The following is a 25,023-nucleotide window of genomic DNA, read 5'->3' on the forward strand; positions in this document are numbered from 1 at the left end:
GTTTGTTTTAAACATATATTCTAGATTTACTATAACCTATAATCTGAATCAGAATCTCTAGCTTGAGAATCTGTATGTTCAAGAACCAGTGCTTTATGTGTTGATTTTGCTAGCTTTAGAAATGACCGGTTTAGAGTGTGGTGTCTGGAAAAGAAAAAGGAACTGGATTTAATCCTCGAGACTATCTGTTATACAGTCCTTGGAATTAAATAGAACCTTTTTATTTAAGTATAAAGTATATAAACAAATGTGCCTAAATAATTGTATAACTCATAACAAGCACCCAGATCATGGAATAGAAAATTATCAAAAACCCTTCCACATGGGTAACCACTATCCTGGTTTTTAATAGCACAGATCAATTTTGCCTCTCTCTTGTACTTTATATGAATGGAATCATATAGTATGTATTCTTTCATATCTGGCTTCTTTCCTTCAATATTGTGTTTGTCAGATTCATCCATATTGTATGAACTTTGTATTGATATTTAGTATTATATTGTGTAAATATACCACACTTATATTTATCCATTTACTAATGCTGGGCATTTGGGTAGTGTTCAGTTTTTGGTTATTAAGAATAATGTTGCTGTGAACATTCTTGTACACAGCAGCTTTCAATTAACAGAACACTGAGCATGAATTTTAGAAGATTTAGATTTAGTTACTGGTTCTGCTTACTGACTGATATTTGAACCTAGGTTGTTTTAAGGATGAAATGAGAAAATGAAAGTGCTTTGTTAACTGGGGCTAAACAAATGTTATAATTATTATAACAGTTAAGATCCCTAGTTTTGGCCAGCTGTCTTGCATTATTGATACTGGTCAGAAGTATTTTTGATGATGTAGGGGAGAAAAAGTAATATCTCTTCCTCACCCATTGCAAGGTTTACAGCTGATATTCCTATAACAGAACATAAGATTAACAAGAGAAAAGCATAACAAGTTTATTTAACAAAGTTTTATGTGACATGGGAACATTTGGAAATGAAGATGCAAAGACTGAGGGAAAAATCTATTTTTATGCTAAGTCTGATGAAAGAAGTAGATAGTTGTGGAGAAACATGGCTGGGAAAAAAGGGCATGATCTAATGGTAATAAAACTGAAGGGGGAGCCCAGCAAGTCCTTTTTGTTCAGTAACATTCCTTTTTTCCAGGTATAGGGCTGGATACCTGTCAGATGAGGTTCTTATGACCTACTTTCAGGAGAGCTAGGGCAGAGTGCCCTTTCTAGGTTTTATGTCTTGCTTTGAGGAAGATGGAGGGGTGATGTCAGAAAGAACTTGATTCTGAGGTCCTCATGTCTCTTTCACTTCAAAAATACTCAGCATACCAAGGCACTGTACTTTGGGGTATCATGTTCTGAGACCCCCAAGTTACCTCTGATATATGATAACTACATTACTAACTGGAATTTAGGAATATAAGAATTAGAAGGCACTAAATATAAAAGTTAATGAGTTTCATTTAACTATGAGGAGACATAAGTCCAGGGAAGATGGGAACTTACTTGCCCAAAGTCAAACAATTTCAACAGACACTTTACAGAGTAAGATAGAGGAATGGCCATTAATCACATGAAAAATGCTTAACCTCACTTATCATCAAGGAGATGCAAATTAAAACCACAGGGCTATCACTATACACCTATCACATGTTGAAAAGACTGTCAATACCAAATGTTGTTAAGGATATAGAGCAACTGGAAGTCTTATACTTTGTTAGTGGGAGTGTCAATTAGTATAATCACTTTGGAAAAAATCCAGGCAATTTCTTTTAAAATAAATATGCATTTATCCTATGTCCCAACAGTTTTATCTTTAGTGCTTCTCCATGAGAAAGAAAAACACTGTCCACAAAAGACTTGTATAAGAATTTTATAGCAGCTCCATTCATGGTAGCCCCAAATTGGGAAAAAACTCCACAAAATAATCTTCATTGACAAGAGAATGAAGAAACAATTTGTCTTATATTCATATAATGAAATACTACTTAGCAATAAAAAGGAACCAACTACTAATACATGCAATAATATAAATGAATCTCAAAAACATTATGCTGAGTGAAACTTTACACATGAGGACATCCTGTATGGTTCCATTTATATAAAGTTCTGGGATGGGAAAACCTAATTGTTGGTGAAAAAATTCTGAACTGTGGTTGTCTCTGGGGTGGGTTGGTAGTGGGGTTGTGACTGGGAAATGGTATGAGGGAACTTTTGGGGTTGAAAGAAATGTTCGGTATTTTGATAGACTTTTGGGTTACAGGAGTGCATGCATTTGTAAGATGTCTGAATGATCTGCTGAAGATTTGTGCATTTCACTACGTGTAAATATAAAATACCATATTGAATTCCAGGTAATAATATACATTGTGAGTTATTTAGGAGTGAAATATAATGATGTTTGCAACTTGCTTTAAAATACATAAACAAGTATGATAGAGTGATAGATGGATAAATGAATGGATGTATGTCTGATAAAGCAAATATAGCAAAATGTTAACAATTGTAGAGTTTAGGTTATGGATATAGATGTGTTCACTATACATTACTTTCACCTTTCCGTATTTTTGAAAATTTTTGTAACAAAATGTTGAGGCTAGCATAAAAACGCTACTAAAGTAATGCTATCTTTCAAAAGAAAATCTCATAACAATTGAGAGAATAGGAGATGTGACGAGAGAAAATTTTGGAAGCTGGAAAGCAAATGGATGAAGAATAACCGATTTAGCATACTTGAGACATCAGAATCCTAAACTATGAAAGCTGGCAGACAAATTCTTAGATAGTCAAAAGGCTCGTGAACTGGAAACACCAGATACCTTTGTTTGTTTTTTTTGAGACAGAGTCTCACTTTGTTGCCCAGGCTAGAGTGAGTGCCATGGTGTCAGCCTAGCTCACAGCAACCTCAATCTCCTGGGGTCAAGCGATCCTGCTGCCTCAGCCTCCCAAGTAGCTGGGACTACAGGCATGCACCACCATGCCCAGCTAATTTTTTCTATACATATTAGTTGGCCAATTAATTTCTTTCTATTTATAGTAGAGACAGGGTCTCACTCTTGCTCAGGCTGGTTTTGAACTCCTGACCTCTAGCAATCCACCCACCTTGGCCTCCCAGAGTGCTAGGATTATAGGCGTGAGCCACCGCTTCCAGCTAACACCATATACCTTTGGAATTAGGAATGGGGGTAGCAGCAGTAAGGGGTAAAATGACAAGGTTAGATGGAGGCTGTTTGAGAGGCAAATGGGTCCTTAGATCTTTATCTAAGAGCATGCTACACTGGGGTTGCTCATACTTCATAGTGGAAGTCAGGATATTTAATTTCTGGAGATGATGAAATAGAGGTTCTTTTGACTGTCAAAAACAGGAGGATAGCATACTCATTGCTGAATATTGAGAAGCCATTTCTTCTAGTTTTTTTTTTTTAACTGGCTTCCCCTAAAGCTAATACCCAGATTTCTATACTCTTTGTGGGAACTTAGAGGACTCTTCTGTAGGTCACCTGACTGACAGAGAGGGCAAACCTAATGATACTGATGTTGGAGGTTTCCCAATAAATGACCTAGCCAGATTCTCCTTCAGTAAAAGACCATAGTTGTCAACCTCCATGCTCAAGCTCAGAATCTAGGTGTTGGGTATATTGCTATATAAACTGTATTACACTTATAGTTCTTCACTTTTGATTGAGAGTAGACAACCAATAATTACCAGATATTTGAGGAAAGCCTCTAAAATGGAGAGGAAAAAAATAATCTTTGAAGAAACAGAAACTCTGCAGGAAGAAGAAAATTTAACAAACAAGTAGCATTAATTTCCTTAGAGCTTACAGAGAATATATTTCATCCATGAGGCAAGAACCAGATATAAAAGAAGAAAGCTCTTAGAAATGAAAAATATCAATCGAAGCATTGGAAAATGAAGCTGGAACAAATTTCCCAGACATGAACATAAAAAGGGCAGAGGTGAGCCGGGCGCGGTGGCTCACGCCTGTAATCCTAGCACTCTGGGAGGCTGAGGCGGGTGGATTGCTCAAGGTCAGGAGTTCAAAACCAGCCTGAACAAGAGCGAGACCCCGTCTCTACTATAAATAGAAAGAAAATTAATTGGCCAACTAATACATACAGAAAAAATTAGCCGGGCATGGTGGCGCATGCCTGTAGTCCCAGCTACTCGGGAGGCTGAGGCAGTAGGATCACTTGAGCCCAGGAGTCTGAGGTTGCTGTGAGCTAGGCTGCCGCCATGGCACTCACTCTAGCCTGGGCAACAAAGTGAGACTCTGTCTCCAAAAAAAAAAAAAAAAAAAAAAAAAAAAAGGGCAGAGGTGGAAAAATAGGAGAGAAGAGACAAAGTTTGAGGACCAATATGAACAATAGGGAATAGTGAAAGAAAGAGGTAAAAGAGAGAAACCAGAGAGGGATAAACAAACCATCAATGAAATTATTTGAGATAGTATCTCAGAACTATTAATAAAGTATTTGAGTTGCCCAATTGAAAGAGTCCATTGAATATTCACCACTATAGAATAAAACAGACCCATCTGAAGTCATTGCATTATGCAATTTCCATAAAATAAAGACAAAGCTTCAAAGAGAAAAGAAAAATAAGCCCAATGCAAAAAAGTATCAGGAATCAAAATGGCCTCAAACTTCTTACCTGCAATATTGGTTGCTAGATGATGGAACAATGTCTTCTGGAGATGGCAGATGAATGGGAGGGAGACTTTTCATGTATGTCTTTTTGTATCCTTTGTACCTTTGAAGTTTGAACTCTGAGTGTATGATCCATTCAAAACACAATATAATTTAGAAATAATACTGGTAATCTAACTGTGATATATTTTTTAAGAAGTGTGTTTGTACATATTTCCTCATTTTATCTTCACAACAATTTAACTAGGATGTATTTTTATTCCTGCCGAGGGTCAGAGAGTCAGAGAGGTTTAATCAGGTGGCAGGTGCTGGAGCCAGACCTGGAAGCCTTTCCTTATTTCTTTTCTAGATGCCAAAACAGAACAGGTAGTGGTAGTGCATTGAAAGGTGCTGGTAATATGGTGAATTGTGCCTAAACTGGGGAGTAAATAGATACAATTCTAAATTTTGGAGCAGTGGTTCCCAGCCTCAACTTAGTGACAATCTTGTGTGTAAGGTGTTATAGCCTGTTTGTTACCAATAGTCAAATATCAAAATTTGTAATCTATTGAGTCTTTTTTAAAAGTTGCCCTATGTATCACAATCTTTAAAAAAATGTTTTTAATTTGTTTTCTTGAATAAGGAAAAACAGTAGAGTTACAGCTGATCTTAGAGAGGTATGCCTAAACTTGGGCATGCCTTCATAAATATGTATACTATTTCAGAGCAAAATCACCTCTGTCTGAAGGGGAAGACGAGATTGAGAAATTACAGAATAGATTTGTTTGGGGACTGTGAGGTTTTCAAGCATTTCGTGGAGTGAAAAGTTTAAATGTTTTGTCCTAAGATCACGCTGTAAGTGATATCAACTGCAGTGCCTAGGTTTTTTGGTTCCTGGTCATTTAACTCATGATTGTAAATATACTTATATTTTTAACAGCTCAGAATTCAGAACTTCAAGGAAAGTCAAATGAGATTGAGAAAGCATTTCAGACTTCCCAGCAGAAATGGAAAGAAGAATGCAGAAGATTTGAACATGATTTGGAGGAAAGGGACAATATCATTCAAAATTGCAATCGAGAATATGATTTACTTATGAAAGAAAAAAGCAGGCTAGAGAAAACTCTACAGGTAAAATTTTCTTTACAAGGAGCGTTTTCTATATAATGTAATATTCATTGAGATGTGTTGTACATTATTTGAAGTTATCCTTGAGTTTCCTTCCTTCCTTCCTAGTTCCTTCCTCCCTTCTTTCCTTTTTAGGAGCATTTTTGCTGGTCTCTTTTACAGTATGCTTTAGGAATATATTAATATGTATACTGCTTTTTTGTGTGTGAAAAACAGTTTGCGATCTCTGATCAAAAAATTTTAAGAAGGGCCGGGCGCTGTGGCTCACGCCTGTAATCCTAGCTCTTGGGAGGCCGAGGCGGGCGGATTGCTCAAGGTCATGAGTTCAAAACCAGCCTGAGCAAGAGCGAGACCCCGTCTCTACTATAAACAGAAAGAAATTAATTGGCCAACTGATATATATATATAAAAAATTAGCCGGGCATGGTGGCACATGCCTGTAGTCCCAGCTACTCGGGAGGCTGAGGCAGAAGGATCACTCGAGCCCAGGAGTTTGAGGTTGCTGTGAGCTAGGCTGACGCCACGGCACTCACTCTAGCCTGGACAACAAAGTGAGACTCTGTCTCAAAAAAAAAAAAAAAAAAAAAAAAAAAAAATTTAAGAAAATGGTAAAATACTTACATGAGTATATTACGAGAAGGTAAGAACCTATAGCTCTTTTGGTATAGCAGAATGAAAATTTGGAATTTTAGAAATGTGGGCCTTAGGTTTTGGTCTGAATATACAATAAACATAGAAAAATATTTGTATGTTTTATGTAAGCTTCAGTATCTATGTAGATAGAGCATGTTCTATATAGACATATATAAAATATTTAAGTTTTACAAAAATTATTGTGAGCTATCTATTCTCCCATTTTTTGTTCCTTTTTTACTCCCTAAAGTAAAAGTATAGTTTAAGGTTGAAGTTACCAGAGGCTTAGGAGATAGATTTTGAACTGTCTATATTTGCTACTTTTTAAAGTAACAGTTAAAAAATATATGATAAAGCTGGGCATGGTGGCTTGCACCTGTAGTCCCAGCTACTCAGGAGGCTGAGGTGGGAGGATTGCTTAAGCCCTGGAGTTCCAGGCTGCAGTGCACTATGATTTCACCTGTGAGTAGCTACTGCACTCTAGCTTGGGCAACATAATGAGATAACCATCTCTAAAAACTAAATAAAAACATGATAAAAATCCATTTACCACTGGTGTAAATGGCTTTTCTGAAATCTGGAAATGTATTTTTACTAAAAAGTAATTCTATAGAAGCATTTGCTCAATGTAAGAGTTTTGGCACAATGGTTCTAGGACATTTTCAGCAGATCTACTTTGGATTTCCTCCACATTAATAGTCATAGTTTGTCTCTTTTGTTTACTACTGTATTCGTAGGCCCTAGAACAGTCCTTGTTCTATATTCGTAGGCCGTAGAACAGTCCTTGGCATACACAATGGGAGAAGTTTAGGTGGTGGCTGGTACTATAAGTCCTTAGATGGGCCTGTATAAGCTTCCCCATGTAAAAGATTCTGGAATTATGAGGAAAAAAGTGTGAAAGCATTCCTTTAACCAATCAGCCTGCACCTCCAGATGTAAAATCTTGATATGCAGATCAGTTAGCTACTTAGGAGAACACTACTTTGATTTTAGGCTATTGGCTTTGAATTGATCTGCACAGAGATTTGGGGGGAGTTTGGGGTTAATTAGGAGTCACTAGAAGCCCTTAGGGAAAAAAAGTCTCAGGGCTCTTCATGATAGCTTTCTATTAATGAAAGTTACAAGGGCAATATTTATTATACAGAGCCATCCTACCATATATGGATATGGGAGGCTTGCTTTCTCATATAAACCATAGAATTTTTCTCCTTGTGTTAATGGGGACCTATTTTATATCCTATAGGTTACAAAATTGGGCTTCTCATGAAACTCACATTTTTTTTTTTTTTTTTTTTTTTTTGAGACAGAGTCTCACTTTGTTGCCCAGGCTAGAGTGAGTGCCGTGGTGTGAGCCTCGCTCACAGCAACCTCAAACTCCTGGGCTCAAGCAATCCTGCTGCCTCAGCCTCCCAAGTAGCTGGGACTACAGGCATGCGCCACCATGCCTGGCTAATTTTTTCTATATATATTAGTTGGCCAATTAATTTCTTTCTATTTATAGTAGAGATGGGGTCTCACTCTTGCTCAGGCTGGTTTTGAACTCCTGACCTTGAGCAATCCGCCCACCTCGGCCTCCCAGAGTGCTAGGATTACAGGCGTGAGCCACCGCGCCCGGCCTGAAACTCACATTTTATATTTTTAAGATTTTGAACCAAATTAGAACTTGTAAATACTTAGGAAAATCCAAAAGGAAAAAGCATTTTTCAATTATTATTTGAGAAATGTAGAACTAGAAATTAGTTATGGTCCAAATGTAAAAAAAAATTTTTTGCTTGTCAAATTTTTAACATTTTAGAGTTTCTTTATCCTGATTTGTCGCACAAAATTCTTTCCTTCTCTCTTTTTGGAAATATGTTGTTCTGTGTTAGATTTATATGTAAATTATCAGGGATAATGTAAGCACTTTGTTCATAAGTAGAGATTTCCATATTAAATAGACTCTACTTTGTTTATGTCTATCATGTATTGATATTTTGTTCAAGTTTTTCAGAAAAATTGGGTCAAATGTATGCCTATATGTACAAGTAGGTATAAAATGTTACTTAAATTGGTAACCATAGCTGCTTATACAGATCTACATTCTGATGATCAAAATTACAATTTTATTAATCATTTTAATATGAATTATAATGAGTTTTAACAGTTTATAGGTAAGGAGAGTGTCTTTGTATATTTAAAATGGGGATGAAGGAAGAAAGATAATTTTTATTGATCTAATAGTAAAGCAAGATTTTATTCCTATAAAGGAAGCGTTGGAAAAACATCAACAGGAGAAGAATGAAATGGAGTCTCATATCAGGGAGACAGCATTGGAGGAGTTTAGATTACAAGCAGAACAATGGGAAGCAGAAAGAAGAGAGTTACAATTTATAGTACAGGTATTTAAAAAATCATAATTCGGTTCCTTAAATATGTCTTTTTAACACTATGATTTCAAAATTACGTTAGTGGGATAATTGAGTAGCTCACCTAAGGGGAAACTATTTCTATTTTTTAATCTCTGAAAGGCCATGTTTCCTTTGTAGTTATGTGACAATACAGCAACTGTTACCAATAGATACCATTAGTGTTAGAGTTGGGTGACTTCCCTTGCATACTTTATGTTATTTTTTTTCAGAAGGACATATGTGTATATTTGATATTTTATTTTTCCAATTTAAAATGTGAGACTAACAGTTGTCTTTAATAGGATAAAGAAATAGAATAATAGGATTTTGGCTATTAAAGGATCCTTCCGAATCATATATTGCAGTGATTTTTGCTACATTTGATCTTAGCCAAAAGGCTGAGAAGCAATTGCGGTGATTTTTGAACTCTTTTTAAGAAGTGCAAATTCTTAATTATCCTCTATTCCTTTACCCCCTCCAACACACAGGATTCCCAAGGCTTCTAATAGTTCAGTTTGAAAATTACTGATTATATCTAATCCCCTTTATAAATGAGCAGATGGAGATTTAGAAGTTACTGACTTATTCAAATTATAGATGGAGTGATTAATGTGGGAAAAGACTACAGGTCTCCAGATTCTCACTCCAGTGTACTCTGCATTTTTTTCAGGAGATTATGTGTATTTATTTTGAAGGAGAGGTAGGAGAAACTCAAACTGTTAATTGTATTATTGTGTATTTTAAAGGAAATTTGTGAACAGATAATCCCCATTAAGGAAAAAACTCACTAACCAACTAAAAATTTCAAGTAAATTTCCATTGCTTCTTTTGTTATTTATTTTGTAATAACACAATTTGTCTTGTGTAATTTTTTAATGCAAAATGACAAAATGAAATAACCTTTTTTTTTTTTTTTTTTGAGACAGAGTCTCACTTTGTTGTCCAGGCTAGAATGAGTGCCATGGCGTCAGCCTAGCTCACAGCAACCTCAAACTCCTGGGCTCAAGTGATCCTTCTGCCTCAGCCTCCCGAGTAGCTGGGACTACAGGCATGTGCCACCATGCCTGGCTAATTTTTTTTATATATATCAGTTGGCCAATTAATTTCTTTCTATTTATAGTAGAGACGGGGTCTTGCTCTTGCTCAGGCTGGTTTTGAACTCCTGACCTTGAGCAATCCGCCCGCCTCGGCCTCCCAAGAGCTAGGATTACAGGCGTGAGCCACCGCGCCCGGCCTGAGATAACATTTTTATATGTGTCAAAGATATACATTCTTCACAAGAATGAAAAATATCTACTGAAAATACATTTTGGGGTAACTTTGTGTCAGAAACAACTTTGCAAGACAGAAACTGGCCCAAAATATGCAGAGACTAGGAACCACCTCATTTCTTTAAGAGTGAAAGCTGGCAGTGAACAGTGAAAATATTGAATTTGTTGTATATGTAAGTTCTCAGAATATCAACAAAACCACAGCTTTTCCAAACCTTTGTTTTTTACAATATTTTTCTTTCTAAGGACCCCCTTTGTAGACTCTGTTGTATAACCACTTGTTAGACATCTTGTATTCTGAATCTGCTTGTAATTTATGTAGTTAATTTGTTCATTCATTTATTCATTTTTCCCTAAGTACTTACTGAGTTACTGCTGTCAATACTGAGGATATAAAACTGATTAAGATATGGTTTTTGCCCTGGAAGATCTTTTACTATAGAGAGGCATGTAAAGAGAGAAAATATAATAAAATTTTGAACAAAACACTATAGGACCATAAAAGAGAAATTAATTACCTGGAAGACTAAGGAAGTCTTCACAGAGCAGATATTTGAGCTGTTGTTGATAATTATCTTAAAGGCTACCTGGAAACAAACAAGTAAGCTTAAGTAAATGAAAATAACTCCTTTTTTTCTAAACACTCAGAAATCTGTAGTGCTACTAGCCAGAGTCCTAAACTTATAAAATGTGATTCAGAGACCTGTATTTAAATGTGTGGATGGTGTGATTTTGGTCTAGTTACTCGGTCAATCCTATGAATCCCAAATGAAAATGTGGTTATGCCAACTTTATATTATGAAATACTAACAGAATTTAAAATTCTGTTTCAGTCTTCAATCATGATGTGTGGAGAACAATGGGGGAATATACTTCCTAGTTACTAGTGACAATATCTTGCTTTGCTGCTTTTGTGAGATAAATTTCATTGTATTTTGTAACTGGAATGTTCAGAGCTGTTTCTCAATTTTGTGTCCTTTTTACTAAAATTGCTTAAATTAAAATTGCTTTTTCTTTTATAAAATAACCTTAAAATTATTATATAACTTTATATTAAAAAGGCTCTTTTAAAACAACTTGAGTTACAAATGTTACAAAGGTAACATTTGTAACTAGAACCAAAAAATAAAACAAAAATAAAACAAAATAAAATAACTTGAGGGGCCGGGCGCTGTGGCTCACGCCTGTAATCCTAGCTCTTGGGAGGCCGAGGCGGGCGGATTGCTCAAGGTCAGGAGTTCAAAACCAGCCTGAGCAAGAGCGAGACCCCGTCTCTACTATAAATAGAAAGAAATTAATTGGCCAACTGATATATATATAAAAAATTAGCCGGGCATGGTGGCGCATGCCTGTAGTCCCAGCTACCCGGGAGGCTGAGGCAGAAGGATCACTCGAGCCCAGGAGTTTGAGGTTGCTGTGAGCTAGGCTGTCGCCACGGCACTCACTCTAGCCTGGGCAACAAAGTGAGACTCTGTCTCAAAAAAAAAAAAAAAAAAAAAAAATAACTTGAGGGGTAGAGTAAAATTCTCTCTCTATTGGCTGTTGACGGGCTTAGTTTTCATCCTATAATTAGGTGTTGGTATAATACAGTGTTCAAATAAGTTAACAAAAAAAAAAAAAAGAAAAAAGAACCCTCCTTAGGCTGGGCCTGGTGGCTCACGCCTGTAATCCTAGCACTCTGGGAGGCCGAGGCGGGCGGATTGCTCGAGATTGGGAGTTCAAAACCATCCTGAGCAAGACCCCGTCTCTACTAAAAAAATAGAAAGAAATTAATTGACCAACTAAAAATATATATACAAAAAATTAGCCGGGCATGGTGATGCATGCCTGTAGTCCCAGCTACTTGGGAGGCTGAGGCAGGAGGATCGTTTGAGCCTAGGACTTTGAGGTTGCTGTGAGCTAGGCTGACGCCACGGCACTCACTCTAGCCAGGGCAACAAAAGTGAGACTCTGTCTCAAACAAACAAACAAAAAAATAATAATACCATGAACTAAAGAAAGAGGAGGAAGAGTAGGGAGACAGCATAGAAAGTTATCAGACCAGGCTTATGCAGTAGTAGATTGTATAATAAGGTAACTTACTGATTTGTGATCAACATTTCAAAGACTGACCCAGGAAGTACAATTGTGATCTAGGGACAGTTTGGAAGAAGTTAGATGAAAAGGGAGTGTTTAATAAGAAATTTGCTTCAACTGAATAAGGGCAGCAAGGAGCACTTCTTTGTAGTTTCCTGGAAAACTGCCTACTGGTATCCCGTTAGCAAATGGCATAGAAAATGACTCTGGCACTAGTACTGCTTGTTTTTTCCAAACAGGAAATATCTTAATATTTAATTTATAAAATTACTATATTATGTTCATTGTACAGATGCCACTAATTTAGGGAAATTTAAAAGCAGAAAGTAAAGGTCTTACCCCCCTTTTCCTTCCAATTCTACTACTCACCTAAGGATGTATAAATATATGTTAATGTATTTACATAAATTAAATTATATAATTCAATAACATTTGCATCCTTCTTTTGATGTCCATTCCTTATTATTTTATTTTTTGCATGGTATTCTGTCATTTGGATGTTCCTAATATACAAGAGTCCCCTCTTATCCTCTGGGAATTTGTTCCAAGAACCCCAATGGATGCCTGAAACTATGGATAGTACTGAACCCTATGTATACTATGTTTTTTCCTACACAAACATATCTATAATGAAGTTTAATTTATAAATTAGGCAGAATAAGAGATTAATAATAGTTAATAATAAAATAAAACAATATACTCTAATAAAAGTTATGTGAACATGGTCTCTTCCTCTTTCTCAAAATATCTTATTGTGCTGTACTCACTTATTTTGGGACTGAGGTTGACTGAGAGTAACTGAAAGGAAAGTGAAACTGTGGATAAGAGGAGACTATTATATTTCAGCAATTCATTATTGATGGACATTTTATTTCTTTCAAAATTTTTGGCTCTAATCAAAAACAATTCACTAGCATTCTTGTCTATAGCTTTGAGCAGTCAGGCAAAGTGATTCTGCTGTGTAAAAATAATTGCTTGTTTTGCAAGCTATGGACTTACGATAGGTATTATACGAAGTTAGTACCAGTTTATGCTTTCAAGCAACATATGCTGTCTTTGATTGTAGAACTCTGCTGGCTGTGGGGATTTAGGGAAGAAGAACTTAATTCTAGCTCTTTCAGGAGATAACTATGTACTAGATTAAGGTGGTAGCTAGCATATTGATATATTTTATAAGCTAGAAAAGGAATAGTTTAGCTCTGATACTTTTCTAACTATACTTGTATAATTCTTCAGAATTAGAATCATATTTTGGATTCTGAGAAATGTTTATGTGAATACATATAAAGAATCATACTTTTTGGTCTATGTTTCTGGAAGATGTGGAAAGAAAGCAAGTTTATTTTCTAACAGCACAATGTGGTTTCCTGTGATGTTAAATGTCAGTTCAAAAACAAGCCTTATTTTAAAATATTTTAAGTTCAACATCTCCCTCTAGTGGAACAAAAGAGAAACTCCCTCAATTACCAATGTCCTTAATATGATTTTTCACGAGTGCACATGCATGCGTGCACATGAATGCGTGCACACACACACACACACACACACATGCACACTTACTTTCCCACTGCAAGGATCTAGGTAGCTTTTGGTTTGATTAGAAAATAAATTCTGTGACAAAAATTCCAAAGTTAAATTTATTTGAGGGGAAGCAAATTAATATTTATATAAACTGCATGAGGTATTTTGTGGACCTTCTAGAAATTTCTTGTGTGTTATAGTGCATCCCAGCCTTGGATTTATTGATAAAATTATTAACTTAAATATTTGAACATAAAAACCTCCCCCCAGAAATTTATATAATCAATACCCAATATAACTCACTAATACCCAGCCTTGGATTTATTGATAAAACTATAAACTTAAATATTTTAACATAAAAACCTCCCCCAAAGATTTGTATAATCAATACCCAATCTAACTCACTAATACCATTAATATAACCAATACTCATCACCTAGATGATGATAGTATTTGTCATATTTGCTTCAGAATTAAAAACAAATAATAAATTGTCCTATCATTGAAGACTATTCTGAATCACTGCCCCATCCTACCAACACTCTACTCCTAAAAGATAACCTCCATTCTGAAGTTGATGTTTAATTTTCTGTCTGTGTATATTTATTGTACTATTTTAGTATTTTATATTTTTATAATATACATAGATTATCATATAGTATATATCTTTGTTCAACTTATATTTTTCACTTATGGTTTTGAGATTTATTCAAGTTAATAAAATGGCTCTTGTTCATTCAATTTAACTGCTGTGTATCTTTTTTTTTTTTTTTGGTAGGGGATTTTCTGGTTTTTACTAGACAAAGCTTTAACACTTTAAAGCTTTAACACTTCTAAAAGCTTTAACACTTGCTGTATAGTATTTTACCATCTGTAAATACTGTAATTTATCAATTACCTGAGCATCTTAGTTCATTTCCTGTTGCTTCTAACAGAATACCTGAAACTTGATAATTTATAAAGAAATACTTTTTCTTTTTTTCCTTTATTGATATATATTTTATGTATTTATGGAGTATATGTGAGTGCTTTTACATGCATAAAATGTGTAATGATCAAGTCATTTTAGGTTATCAATTACCTTGAGTATTTATCATTTCTATGTGTTGGTAACATTTCAATTTTTCTCTTTTAGCTGCTTTAAAATATATATTTGTTGCTAACTATAGTCACCCCACTTGATTATCGAACATAGAGCTTGTTTCTTCTATTTAACTGTTATTTTGTACCCATTTGACAAACTCATTTGTCTTCATCCCATTCTCACACCCTTCCCAGCTTCTGGTATCTATCATGCTATTCTTTATCTCCATATAGTTAAGATTTTTGGTTTCTACATATGAATGAGAACATACAGAATTTGTCTTTCTGTATGTGGGTTATTTCCCTTAACATGATGACCTCTAGTTCCATGCATATTGATCTCATTCTTTTTTATAGTCAAATAGTATTCCATTGTGTATGTATACCACATTTTCTTTATCCATTCATCCACTGATGGACACGTAAGTTGATTCTATATCTTGGTTATTGTGAATAGTACTGTGATAAACATGTGGGTGCAGGTATCCCTTTAGAATACTGATTTCTTTTCCTTTGGATAAATGCCCAGTAGTGGGATTGCTGGACTGTATGGTATAATAGTTCTATTTTTAGTTTTTAAAGAAATCTCCATACTGTTTTCCATAGTGATTGTACTAGCTTACATTTCCACTAACAGTGTATAAGAGTTCCCCTTTTTTCACATCCTCACCAGCATGTGTTATTTTTATCTTTTTAATTATAGCCATTCTAATTGGATAAGATATCTATCTCATTGTGGTTTTGATTTGCATTTTCCTGATGCTTAGTGATGCTGAACATTTTTCATATATCTGTTGACCATTTATATATGTATTCTTTTGAGAATTGTCTATCCATGTATTTTTCCAACTTTTTAATGAAATTATTATTTTTTTATCGTTGAGTTATTTGAGTTCCTTGTATATTCTAGATGTCAGTCTCTTGTCGTGTGAACAGTTTGCACATATTTTCTCTCATTCAACAGATTATCTTTTCACTATGTTGATTGTTTCCTTTGCTATGCAGAAGCTTTTTAGTTACTATAGTCCCATTTGTCTATTTTTGTTTTGCTTCTCTGTGCTTTTGAGGTCTTAACCATAAAATCTTTGCCTTGACCAACATCCTGGAGTGTTTTCCCTAAGTTTTCTTCTAGTAGTTTTATAATTTTGAGTCTTACATTTAAGTCTGTCATCCATCTTGAGTTGATTTTTTTTATATGGTGAGAGATAGGGGTCCAGTTTCATTCTTATGCATATGGACATTCAATTTTCCCAGCACCATTTATTGAAGAGGTCATCCTTTCCCTAGTGTATGTTCTTGGTGCCTTTGTTGAAAATCAGTTGGCTATAAATGTGAGTATTTATTTCTGGGTGCTCTATTCTATTCCATTGGTCTATGTTTCTATTTTTATAACAGTACATGCTGTTTTGGTTACTATAGCCTTGTAATATATTTTAAAGTAAGGTAATGTAAAGGCTTCAGCTTTGTTGTTGTTGTTTTACTGCAGATTGCTTTGGCTATTCAGGCTGTTTTTTGTTTCTATATGAATTTTAGAATTATCTTTTATATTTCTGTGAAAAATGACATCGGTATTTTGATAGGGATTGCATTGAATTTATAGATTCCTTTGTCATTTTAATAGTATTAATTTCTCTAATCCAGGAGCATGGGATATCTTTCCAGTGTTTGTGCCCTCTTCAGTTTCTTTCATCAGTGTTTTGTAGTTTTCCTTGTAGAGGTCTTTTACTTCCTTGGTTGAATTTATTCCTAGGGGATTGCCTTCTTGATCTTTTTTTACTGTTGCATTATTGTTGTATGGAAACACTACTGATTTTTATGTTATGTGTTTATGTTTTATGTTTTATTTTTATGTTAATTTTATATCCTGCAACTTTACTGAATTTGCCTATCAGCTCTAAAAGTTTTTTGGTGAAGTCTTTTGGCTTTTCTAAATACAAGATCATGTTGTCTGCAAAAAGGGACAACTTGACTTCCTCTTTTCCAGTTTGGATGCCTTTTATTTCTTTCTCTTGCCTGATTACTCTGGCTGAGACTACCAGTATTATGTTGAATAGCAGTGGTGAAAGTGGGCACCCTTGTCTCATTCCAGGTCTTAGAGGAGAGGCTTTCAACTTTTCCACATTCAGTATGATATTAGCTATGTGTTTGTCATATATGGCCTTTATTATATGGAGGTTTGTTCCTCCTATGCCTAGTTTGGTGGGAGTTTTTATGAAAGAATATTGAATTTTGTTCAAATGCTTTTTCTACAATGATCATAAGTTTTTTGTTTTTTATTCCATCCCTGATATATATCCTACTTGGTCATGGTATTTTATCTTTTTGATGTGCTGTTGAGTTTGGTTTGTTAGTATTTTGTTGAGGACATTTATATCCATGTTCATTAGGAATATTGGCCCATAGCTTTCTTTTTTTGTTGTATCCTTGTCTGGTTTTGATATCAGTATGATGCTGGCCTGGTAGAATTCCCTCCACTTTAAATTTTTGGAATAGTTTGAAGAGGATTGGTATTAGTTCTTCTTCATATGTTTGGTAGAATTCAGCAGTGAATCCATCCAGTCCTGGGCTTTTCTTTGTTGGAATACTTTTTGTTACTGATTCAATCTTACTGGTTATTATTGGTCTGTTCAGGTTTTCTATTTATTGCTAATTCAATCTTGGTAGGTTGTATATTTCCAGGAATTTATTTATTGTTGTGTTGGGGAATAGGACTTTTTGTCTTTGTATTGTTTTTTTTCAATTCAGTGCGTGGCCTCTTCACTTTTATTGTCTAAAAGAAGGCAGTGATGGAAGAAAAAGGAAAATATTAATAAAACAGAAAAAGCATGCAAATTTATATAGTATCTTATTGTTCTTTCAGTGAATTATTTTGAACATTTGAATCTATACTTGTCTTATAGTGGAGATGTCAAGCTGGATTTAAAATGAAGAGAGAGATAAACTTATTGGTATTTTTCAGAATGTTCTAAAGAATACTGGTTATGGGATGCTAATGGCTTTTTTTTGTTTTTTGTTTTTTTTTTCAAAACAGGCTTGCTAGAGAAACATGTTGAAAAGACTTTCTTTATGGCAGAACTTTTTCTTCTTTCATTTTTTTTAGAGACATGTTCTTGCTCTATCACCCAGGCTTGAGTGCAGTGGCATGATCATAGTTCACTGTAACTTTGAACTCCTGGACTCAAAACAATCCTCCTCCCTCAGCCTCCCTAGTAGCTGGGACTACAGGTGTGTACCACTGTGCCCGGCTAAATAAAATTTTTTTCTTCTAGAGACAGGGTCTTGCTGTGTTGCCCAGGCTGGTCTTGAATTCCTGGTCTCAAGTGATCCTCCTGCTTCCACCTCCCAAAGCACAGGCACCACATTCAGCTGAGAGTTATATTTGATGCTATATTTGATGCTTGCAGTATGCTCACCCAGATTCTGATGTTAAAAATGACAGAAATTCTTGGAAGCATGTGTAAATCTTTATGTCTATGAATAAGACTGTGCTGGTGAGGAAAACATGGGAATGAGGACTTTATTAAAGGCCTGAAATGAGAATGATGAATCTAGATTAGTTACTGTGGAGAATACTATGATATATATGTTAACTTTATGTTTGAACTTCCAATAAAATTCAACTCTTGTTTCTGAGTTTAGTTGGTGAAGGAGATTGAGAGGTTTTAGTAGAAGACTACCTGAAGTTATTTGTCTTTCAACAGCACAGCAAACAGCTGTGCTATTGAAAGCTTTTTGAAAACTGAAGAGGAAATGAAACACAGCCACCTAGTGGATGCAATTTTAAGAGCTATAACCTTGTAGTTTAAGTACCATGGGCTCATGTAAACATTATTAGGCATTCAAGCTAATCATTCCTTATCACACAAAGGAGCAGTATACAATTGAATAACTAAATACTTTAAAATTTTAACAAGAGGGAAAACATTGTATGTGATAGTTGAATGACAGCATTGTATAAGTACCCTCAGAGGTCAATTGAACTAGCATAACATTTTAGTATGCCATATATATTTTCCATTGTAATATGTATGAATCAACTTTTTAAATTGCAAAATTTCAGTAGTTCTTTTTAAACAATGTATATTCTGAAACATTGCTGGAAAATATCTTGGCTTCTTGCCTGTATAAATTAACCTATTATGTTTGAAGTCCAGATTTAGTGACTCACTGTCTTCTATACAGTGAACTTTTACTCATTGATGGCTTATAAACTTTACTGATGCAAAAATGAATTATTTCCCAGGAGCAAGATAGTGCTGTACAAAATATGCACAAGAAAGTAGAAAAATTAGAAACAGAACATATGGATTGCTCTGACCTTTTACGGCGACAAACAAGTGAACTTGAATTTAGCACTCAACGTGAGGAACGCCTTAGAAAAGAATTTGAGGTATGTTTTCTTATTCTTTTACAACACACACACATATATAATATATCATCCATTTAGTGATTTAAGGTAGGAGAAAGTTTTACTCTGCAATAAAATATAAAACTAATTATTTTGGGCATTATTTATGTTGCATATTTGGCTGCTTTGAAAACTCTTGTATCTGAGTACAGTATTTTATATTTTGCCCCTAATTTTTAAAATCTGTTCATTTTTAACAGTTAACTCTCATAGAATATTTGAGAAGTTTGAGAGTTATATTGTTTATAAGGTTGTGGAAGCAACACAGGAAAAGATTTGGTGTACAGAGATTCTAAAAGATAAAAGTAATATTAAATTCTAATTTTGTAGTTTAAATCAGATACTAACTGGTTTTGTGGAGTGCTTTTCCTATGAGACTTTAGATGGGAAAGGAGCATCAATTTACAAGTGAAAAATAGGATTTTTATGAGCGAATGATACTGAAAATAACTTTAATTAATATTGAGAGAAATCTAATCGATTTGTTAATTTACCTTCTTTTTAAATTTCCCTTTGTGTTGTGGGAAATGATATATTTAAACAGATAAAGTTTTGTGCTAAGCATAATTTATAATCTTTATTAGGTAATTAAACATATATGTCGACTAATGATAAAGTTCTAGACACATACTTGTTAAACTCATTGCTGTAATGTTCTGGGAATTTTAGCTAAAGAAATATGTAAAAGCAAGAACAGCAATAAGAATTATAACTTTTGGAAGGAAGGTGGTATGATTTTTATTATTTTCAGATGATATGCTTATACACATGAATAGTAAAGAAAATCAACTTTAAAATTATTGATACTTGTAAAAACATTCAATACAGATGCTAGGCAGGAAATAGTGTATAACAATTATATATAACAAATATATATAAATTATATATTTATATTCTTACAGCAATAATCATTTAGAGACTATAATACTGAAAAGATTTTCTTCACCACAGTGACAAATTAGGAATAAAATTTAAAAGTAAATTTAAAATTTAAAAATTATGAATCTTAACTGACAGTCTTAAAATGGTGAGATATTTTGGGAACACTTAACACTGTAAAGATATCCTCCATATATTATATTATGAATTAAAGCAGTTCCAATCCAAATTTTAATGGATTTATTTTGGAAAGACAGAATCTAAAGTACATGTAGAAAACTAAACAGACCAGATAAGAGCCTAATACATTTTGATGAAAGAAGAGTAGTGAGTGGAGACTTATTCTTACCAGAGGTTAATACATATTATAAAGCTTTAGTAAGGTATTAGTGGTGGTTCTTTAGTTGTATTACAACAGAAACTAACTTCACTTAACTTCAGCATGGGAATCATATTCACAGACTCAGAAGAAAGGCCAAGAAATCAGACTTAGAAAGCATATGGATCCCAGAGGCTCTCCAGGGGTCTTGGGAGCAGAAATGTTGGATGAAATTGGGGTGAATTGGCATCAATAATTTTTGTTCTTTTCATAACTTTATTCATGGTTCAAATCCCATGGAAGGAACATTTGATTGAAAGAGGTAAATTCCTGCTAATTCTACCAAAATTAAAACCCAAAAAAGAATTCTTGTAAGGAAAATTAGTGTGCTGGTACCAAAAGAAAAGGACAAGGTTGTTGAGTGACCAAAAAGTACAATCACTCTAAGACTAGACTGTATTAGTCAAGGTTTTCCAGAGAAAGAACCAATATAGATATAGATATAGACATAGATATATCAGAGGGGATTATATTAGGGGAATTGGTTCACATGATTATGGAGGCTGAGAAGTCCCATGACAGGCCATCTGCAAGCTGGAGACCCTGATAGTGTGGCTTAATGCAAGTCTAAAAGCCATAGAGCCAGGGAAAGCAATGGTGCAATTCTCAGTCCCAGGCCAGAGAGGTTTGAGTTCTGTTGTCTAAAAGCAGGAGGAGGAGAGTGTCTCGGCTCCAGGAGAGACAGAGAGAGAAGAAATCCTCACAGAAGAAATCCTGAGAGAGAGAGAGAAAGAGAGAGAGAAGAAGAAGGAGGAAGAAGAGGAGGAGGAAGAAGGAGGAAGGAGAAGAGAGAGAGGAAGAAGGAGGAGGAAGATGAGGAAGAGGAAGTAGGAAGAGGAAGAAGGAGGAAGAAGGTGAAAGAAAGAAGAACAAGGAGGAAGAAGAAGGAGGAAGAAAGTAGGAGGAAGAAAGAAGAAAGAGGAAGAAAGAAGAAATCTTTTTCTCTCCCTTTTTTGTTTTATCCAGGCCCCCCAGTTGATTGGATGGTGCCCACCCACATTGAGGGTGAATCTTTTCCACTCAGTCCACTAATTCACATGCCAATCTCCTCTGGAAACAACCTCACAGACAGAGCCAGAAGTAATGGAAGTAGTGCTCTACCAGTTCTTTAGGTTTTCCTTAAGCCACTCAAATTGATACCTAAAATTAATTATCACATAGACTTTCAGTGGAACAGGATTGAAAAGCCTTATAGATATTCTATAACAATTTTGTATATTAAGGTATCTTTTTAAATCAGTGAGGATTGGAAAGATTATTTAGCCAATCATGTTGAAACAATTGATTAACTCTTTGGGACAAAATAAGAGTCTTACATTATATTCTAAAATACATTTATTTATTTATTTACTTAGTTTTTTGAGATGGTGTCTTGCTATTTTTGCCCAGGCTGGTCTTGAACTCCTGAACTTGAGCAATCCTCTTGCCTCAGCTTCCCAAGTAACTGGGACTATTGGCACATACCACCATGCCCAGCGTAAGAAGAAAATTTTGATTAACATTTTTCTGTTATCTGAGTACAGTAGGACTTATTACTAATCATAATAGCAGAGGAACATAATCATATAGATTTATAGACTTGACTATGAAATATTAGTCTTATAGAAGTAACCCCTTCTCTTCAAGCAAAATAAAAAGACAAATAACAAAATGAAAGAAATATTTACAGCAAAGGATAAATCTATATTTATCTTTGTATTTATATTTAAATTGTCTATGATTTGATAAGAAAAAGGAGAAAACCTTTATGAAAAAATCTACAAAAGAAAATATGAAAGAAGAAATTCAGATAGATGACAAATGTGGAAAATGCCTAACCTCACCATAATGTAAGACAGACTATAATACTCATAATACTAAAATTAAAGAAAATGATGGTACCAGAATTGGAGAAGATGGTGGTAAAAATTCCTGTACCTTACTGGTGGGAATGTAAATTTCTAAAACCTTGAAGGAGGTCCATTGGGCACCTTTATGGGGTCTATCTTCAGAAAATTATCACATCCCTCTTGGCCCTCTGGGACTTGCTTTCTTCTGCACTGTGTCTTCTTATTGCCCTGTAGACTCATGGCATAACAGTACACCTGGGATGTCTTCATTATCCTCTTTCTGTTGGATGTTCTCTTTCCTAAGTCCCATGCCTCTTATTTCAATGGAGCACATAGTCTAGATGTTTCTAAAGAAAGAGTTTATGGGAGCTAAATTTTATGTATATCTGAACATGTTTTTATCAGTAAGGTATTAGGGTAAATATAATTTGGCTGAATATAAAAATTTATGCTGAAAGTCATTTTCCCTTGGAATTTGGAGGCCGTGCCTCACTGGTTTCCAGTTTCATCTATTGCTGTTGAGAGGCCTGATGCTATTTTGGTTTATGTTCCTTTGTTTGTGACCCTTTTCTCACTCTCTTCTCTCTGAAAGTTTTCTTGATTCTCTATTTTTTTAAGCTTTTCATTATGAAACACTTAAAAAATATATAAAAGTAGACAGAATTGTATAATGAACATAATACATCCATCATCAGCTTCAGTCAATTTGTGGGCAGTCTTGTGTCATTTATACCTCAACTTACTTTCCCTTTTCCTATATTATAATGAAACAAGTCCCCAGCTATCATCTCATTTTAATCATAAATATTTCATTATGATTTCTAAAAATAAATGATCTTTTATTTAAAGCCACATTATCATTATCACATCTGAATTGTTTAACAGTAATTACTGAATATAATCAAATATCCAGGCATTATTCAAATTTTAATTTGTCTCATAAATGAGTGGTCACCAGCCTTTTTGGCACTAGGGACTGGTTTCATGGAAGACAGTTTTTCCACTGACTGAGGTGGAGTGGGCTCAGAGGGGCGGAGCTCAGGTGGTGATGTGAGTGATGTGTAGCAGCTATAAATACAGATGAAGTTTTACTTGTTTGGCTGCTGCTCATCTCCTGCATGCAGCCCGGTTCCTAAGTTTCATGGAAGACAATTCTTCCATGGACTGGTGTGGTGAAGGGGAGAGAGAGCTCAGGTGGTGGTACGTGTGAGCAGGGAGTTGCTGTAAATACAGAGTAAGCTTCATTGGCTTTCCTGCTGCTCACCTCCTGCTATGTGGCCCAGTTCCTAATAAGCCATGGACCTGGTACTGGTCTGTGGCCTGGAACTTGAGTACCACAGTCATAAATGACATAAACATGTGTTTATGTTTATAGTTTTTTTGATTCTGAATCCCAAATTAGGTCTATACATTGGTTGATATCTCTTAAGTCCCTTTTACATATTTTTTTGTTTTTGTTTGTTTTTGTTTTTGAAAAGTTAAAAACTCCTTAGTTTTTTATTCCTAGTACCACTACCACAATTTACAGGACAATATACCTGATGTAATGAAATGTCATCTCCAACTTCTGGTTTTAATTGATCCTCCTGCCTCAGCCTCTTGAGTAGCTAGGACCATAGGCACGCCCCATTATGCTTGGCTAATTTTTAAATTTTTGGTAGAGACTGGGTCTTTCTTTGTTTCCTAGACTGGTCTTGAACTCCTGGCCTTAAGCAATCCTCCTACCTTGGCCTTCCAAAGCACTGGGATTACAGACATGAGCTACAGTGCCCTTGATTTGCATTTCTCTAATAACTAATGATGTTGAATATCATTTCATATGCTTATTGGCCATTTGTATGTCATCTTTGGAGAAATATCTATCCATAACTCGTCCATTTTTAAAATGGGTTATTTGTACCATATGAATGTACAATGATAATAGGGGAAATTGGGTTAATAACATGGGAAACTAGTAATGCCAAATATAAATTTGGGAAAGATAAGACTACACTTTCATCACATATGGTCTAATTTTTTTATAAGATTAGAGAATAATACAAATTAGATTATATTCTAAGTAATATTTTAACTTATTTTTCACTTTCAGCATCACTGAAAAGATGTTCAGCCAATAAATTCAGGAATGTATCATATTTTATGTCATCATTTTAATACTATGTGGTTTGTAGGTGGCTTATTAAAAAGGAATAGGATAGAGTTAATGTTCTGAATACTAGAATTTAAAAATCACAAAAAGTCACTTTAAGATGCTATAAAACCTGATCATCCCTGAAAACATTTTAATTGTGTGATAGTTGTGAAAAAGTGTACTAAGTAATAGTGATTTCTTTTTCATTGATAGAATTCTTGGTAAGCCAGTTTTGACTCAGTTGAGAAAATGTCTAATGCCTAAACTTTAAGATGTGTTTGTGGATAATTCAGTTTTGATTTTGTTTACCTGTAAAATACTGAATTGCCCCAATATCTATTTTAGACTAGTTTTATTTTTCCTCTATGATTTTTCTTCCCTGCTCTGTAAATACTGTTGATAATGTCAGGTCTCTGCTTTTGGAGAATTGCTTTGAAGATAGTCTCTATTTATTCTATTTATGAGAATTTTATAAGTAGACAGGCATAGTCTTCTAACTTATCTATGATTCTTCATATTAGATTCCTTTAAAAAGCTTTGCTTTAGATTATATATATTATTTTATTTTTTTTTTTTTGAGACAGAGTCTCACTTTGTTGTCCAGGCTAGAGTGAGTGCCGTGGCGTCAGCCTAGCTCACAGCAACCTCAAACTCCTGGGCTCGAGTGA

General features: G+C 34.7%; 1 protein-coding gene across 4 annotated transcripts in view; it reads left to right on the top strand.

The window, feature by feature from the left end:
- Window positions 1-25,023, top strand: part of CCDC171 (coiled-coil domain containing 171) — a 319,711-nt gene that overhangs the window by 21,761 nt on the left and 272,927 nt on the right. For 3 of the 4 annotated variants that reach the window (XM_076008755.1, XM_020289349.2, XM_076008756.1), the window contains 3 exons: window positions 5,571-5,761; window positions 8,638-8,769; window positions 18,973-19,119. In XM_076008755.1, coding sequence (XP_075864870.1) covers window positions 5,571-5,761; window positions 8,638-8,769; window positions 18,973-19,119 — 470 coding nt within the window. The remainder of the gene's footprint in view (window positions 1-5,570; window positions 5,762-8,637; window positions 8,770-18,972; window positions 19,120-25,023) is intronic. The other variant, XM_076008757.1, reaches the window with a different exon arrangement.

The sequence above is a fragment of the Microcebus murinus genome, chromosome 12 (assembly GCF_040939455.1).
Source record: "Microcebus murinus isolate Inina chromosome 12, M.murinus_Inina_mat1.0, whole genome shotgun sequence".
Lineage (NCBI taxonomy): Eukaryota > Metazoa > Chordata > Mammalia > Primates > Cheirogaleidae > Microcebus > Microcebus murinus.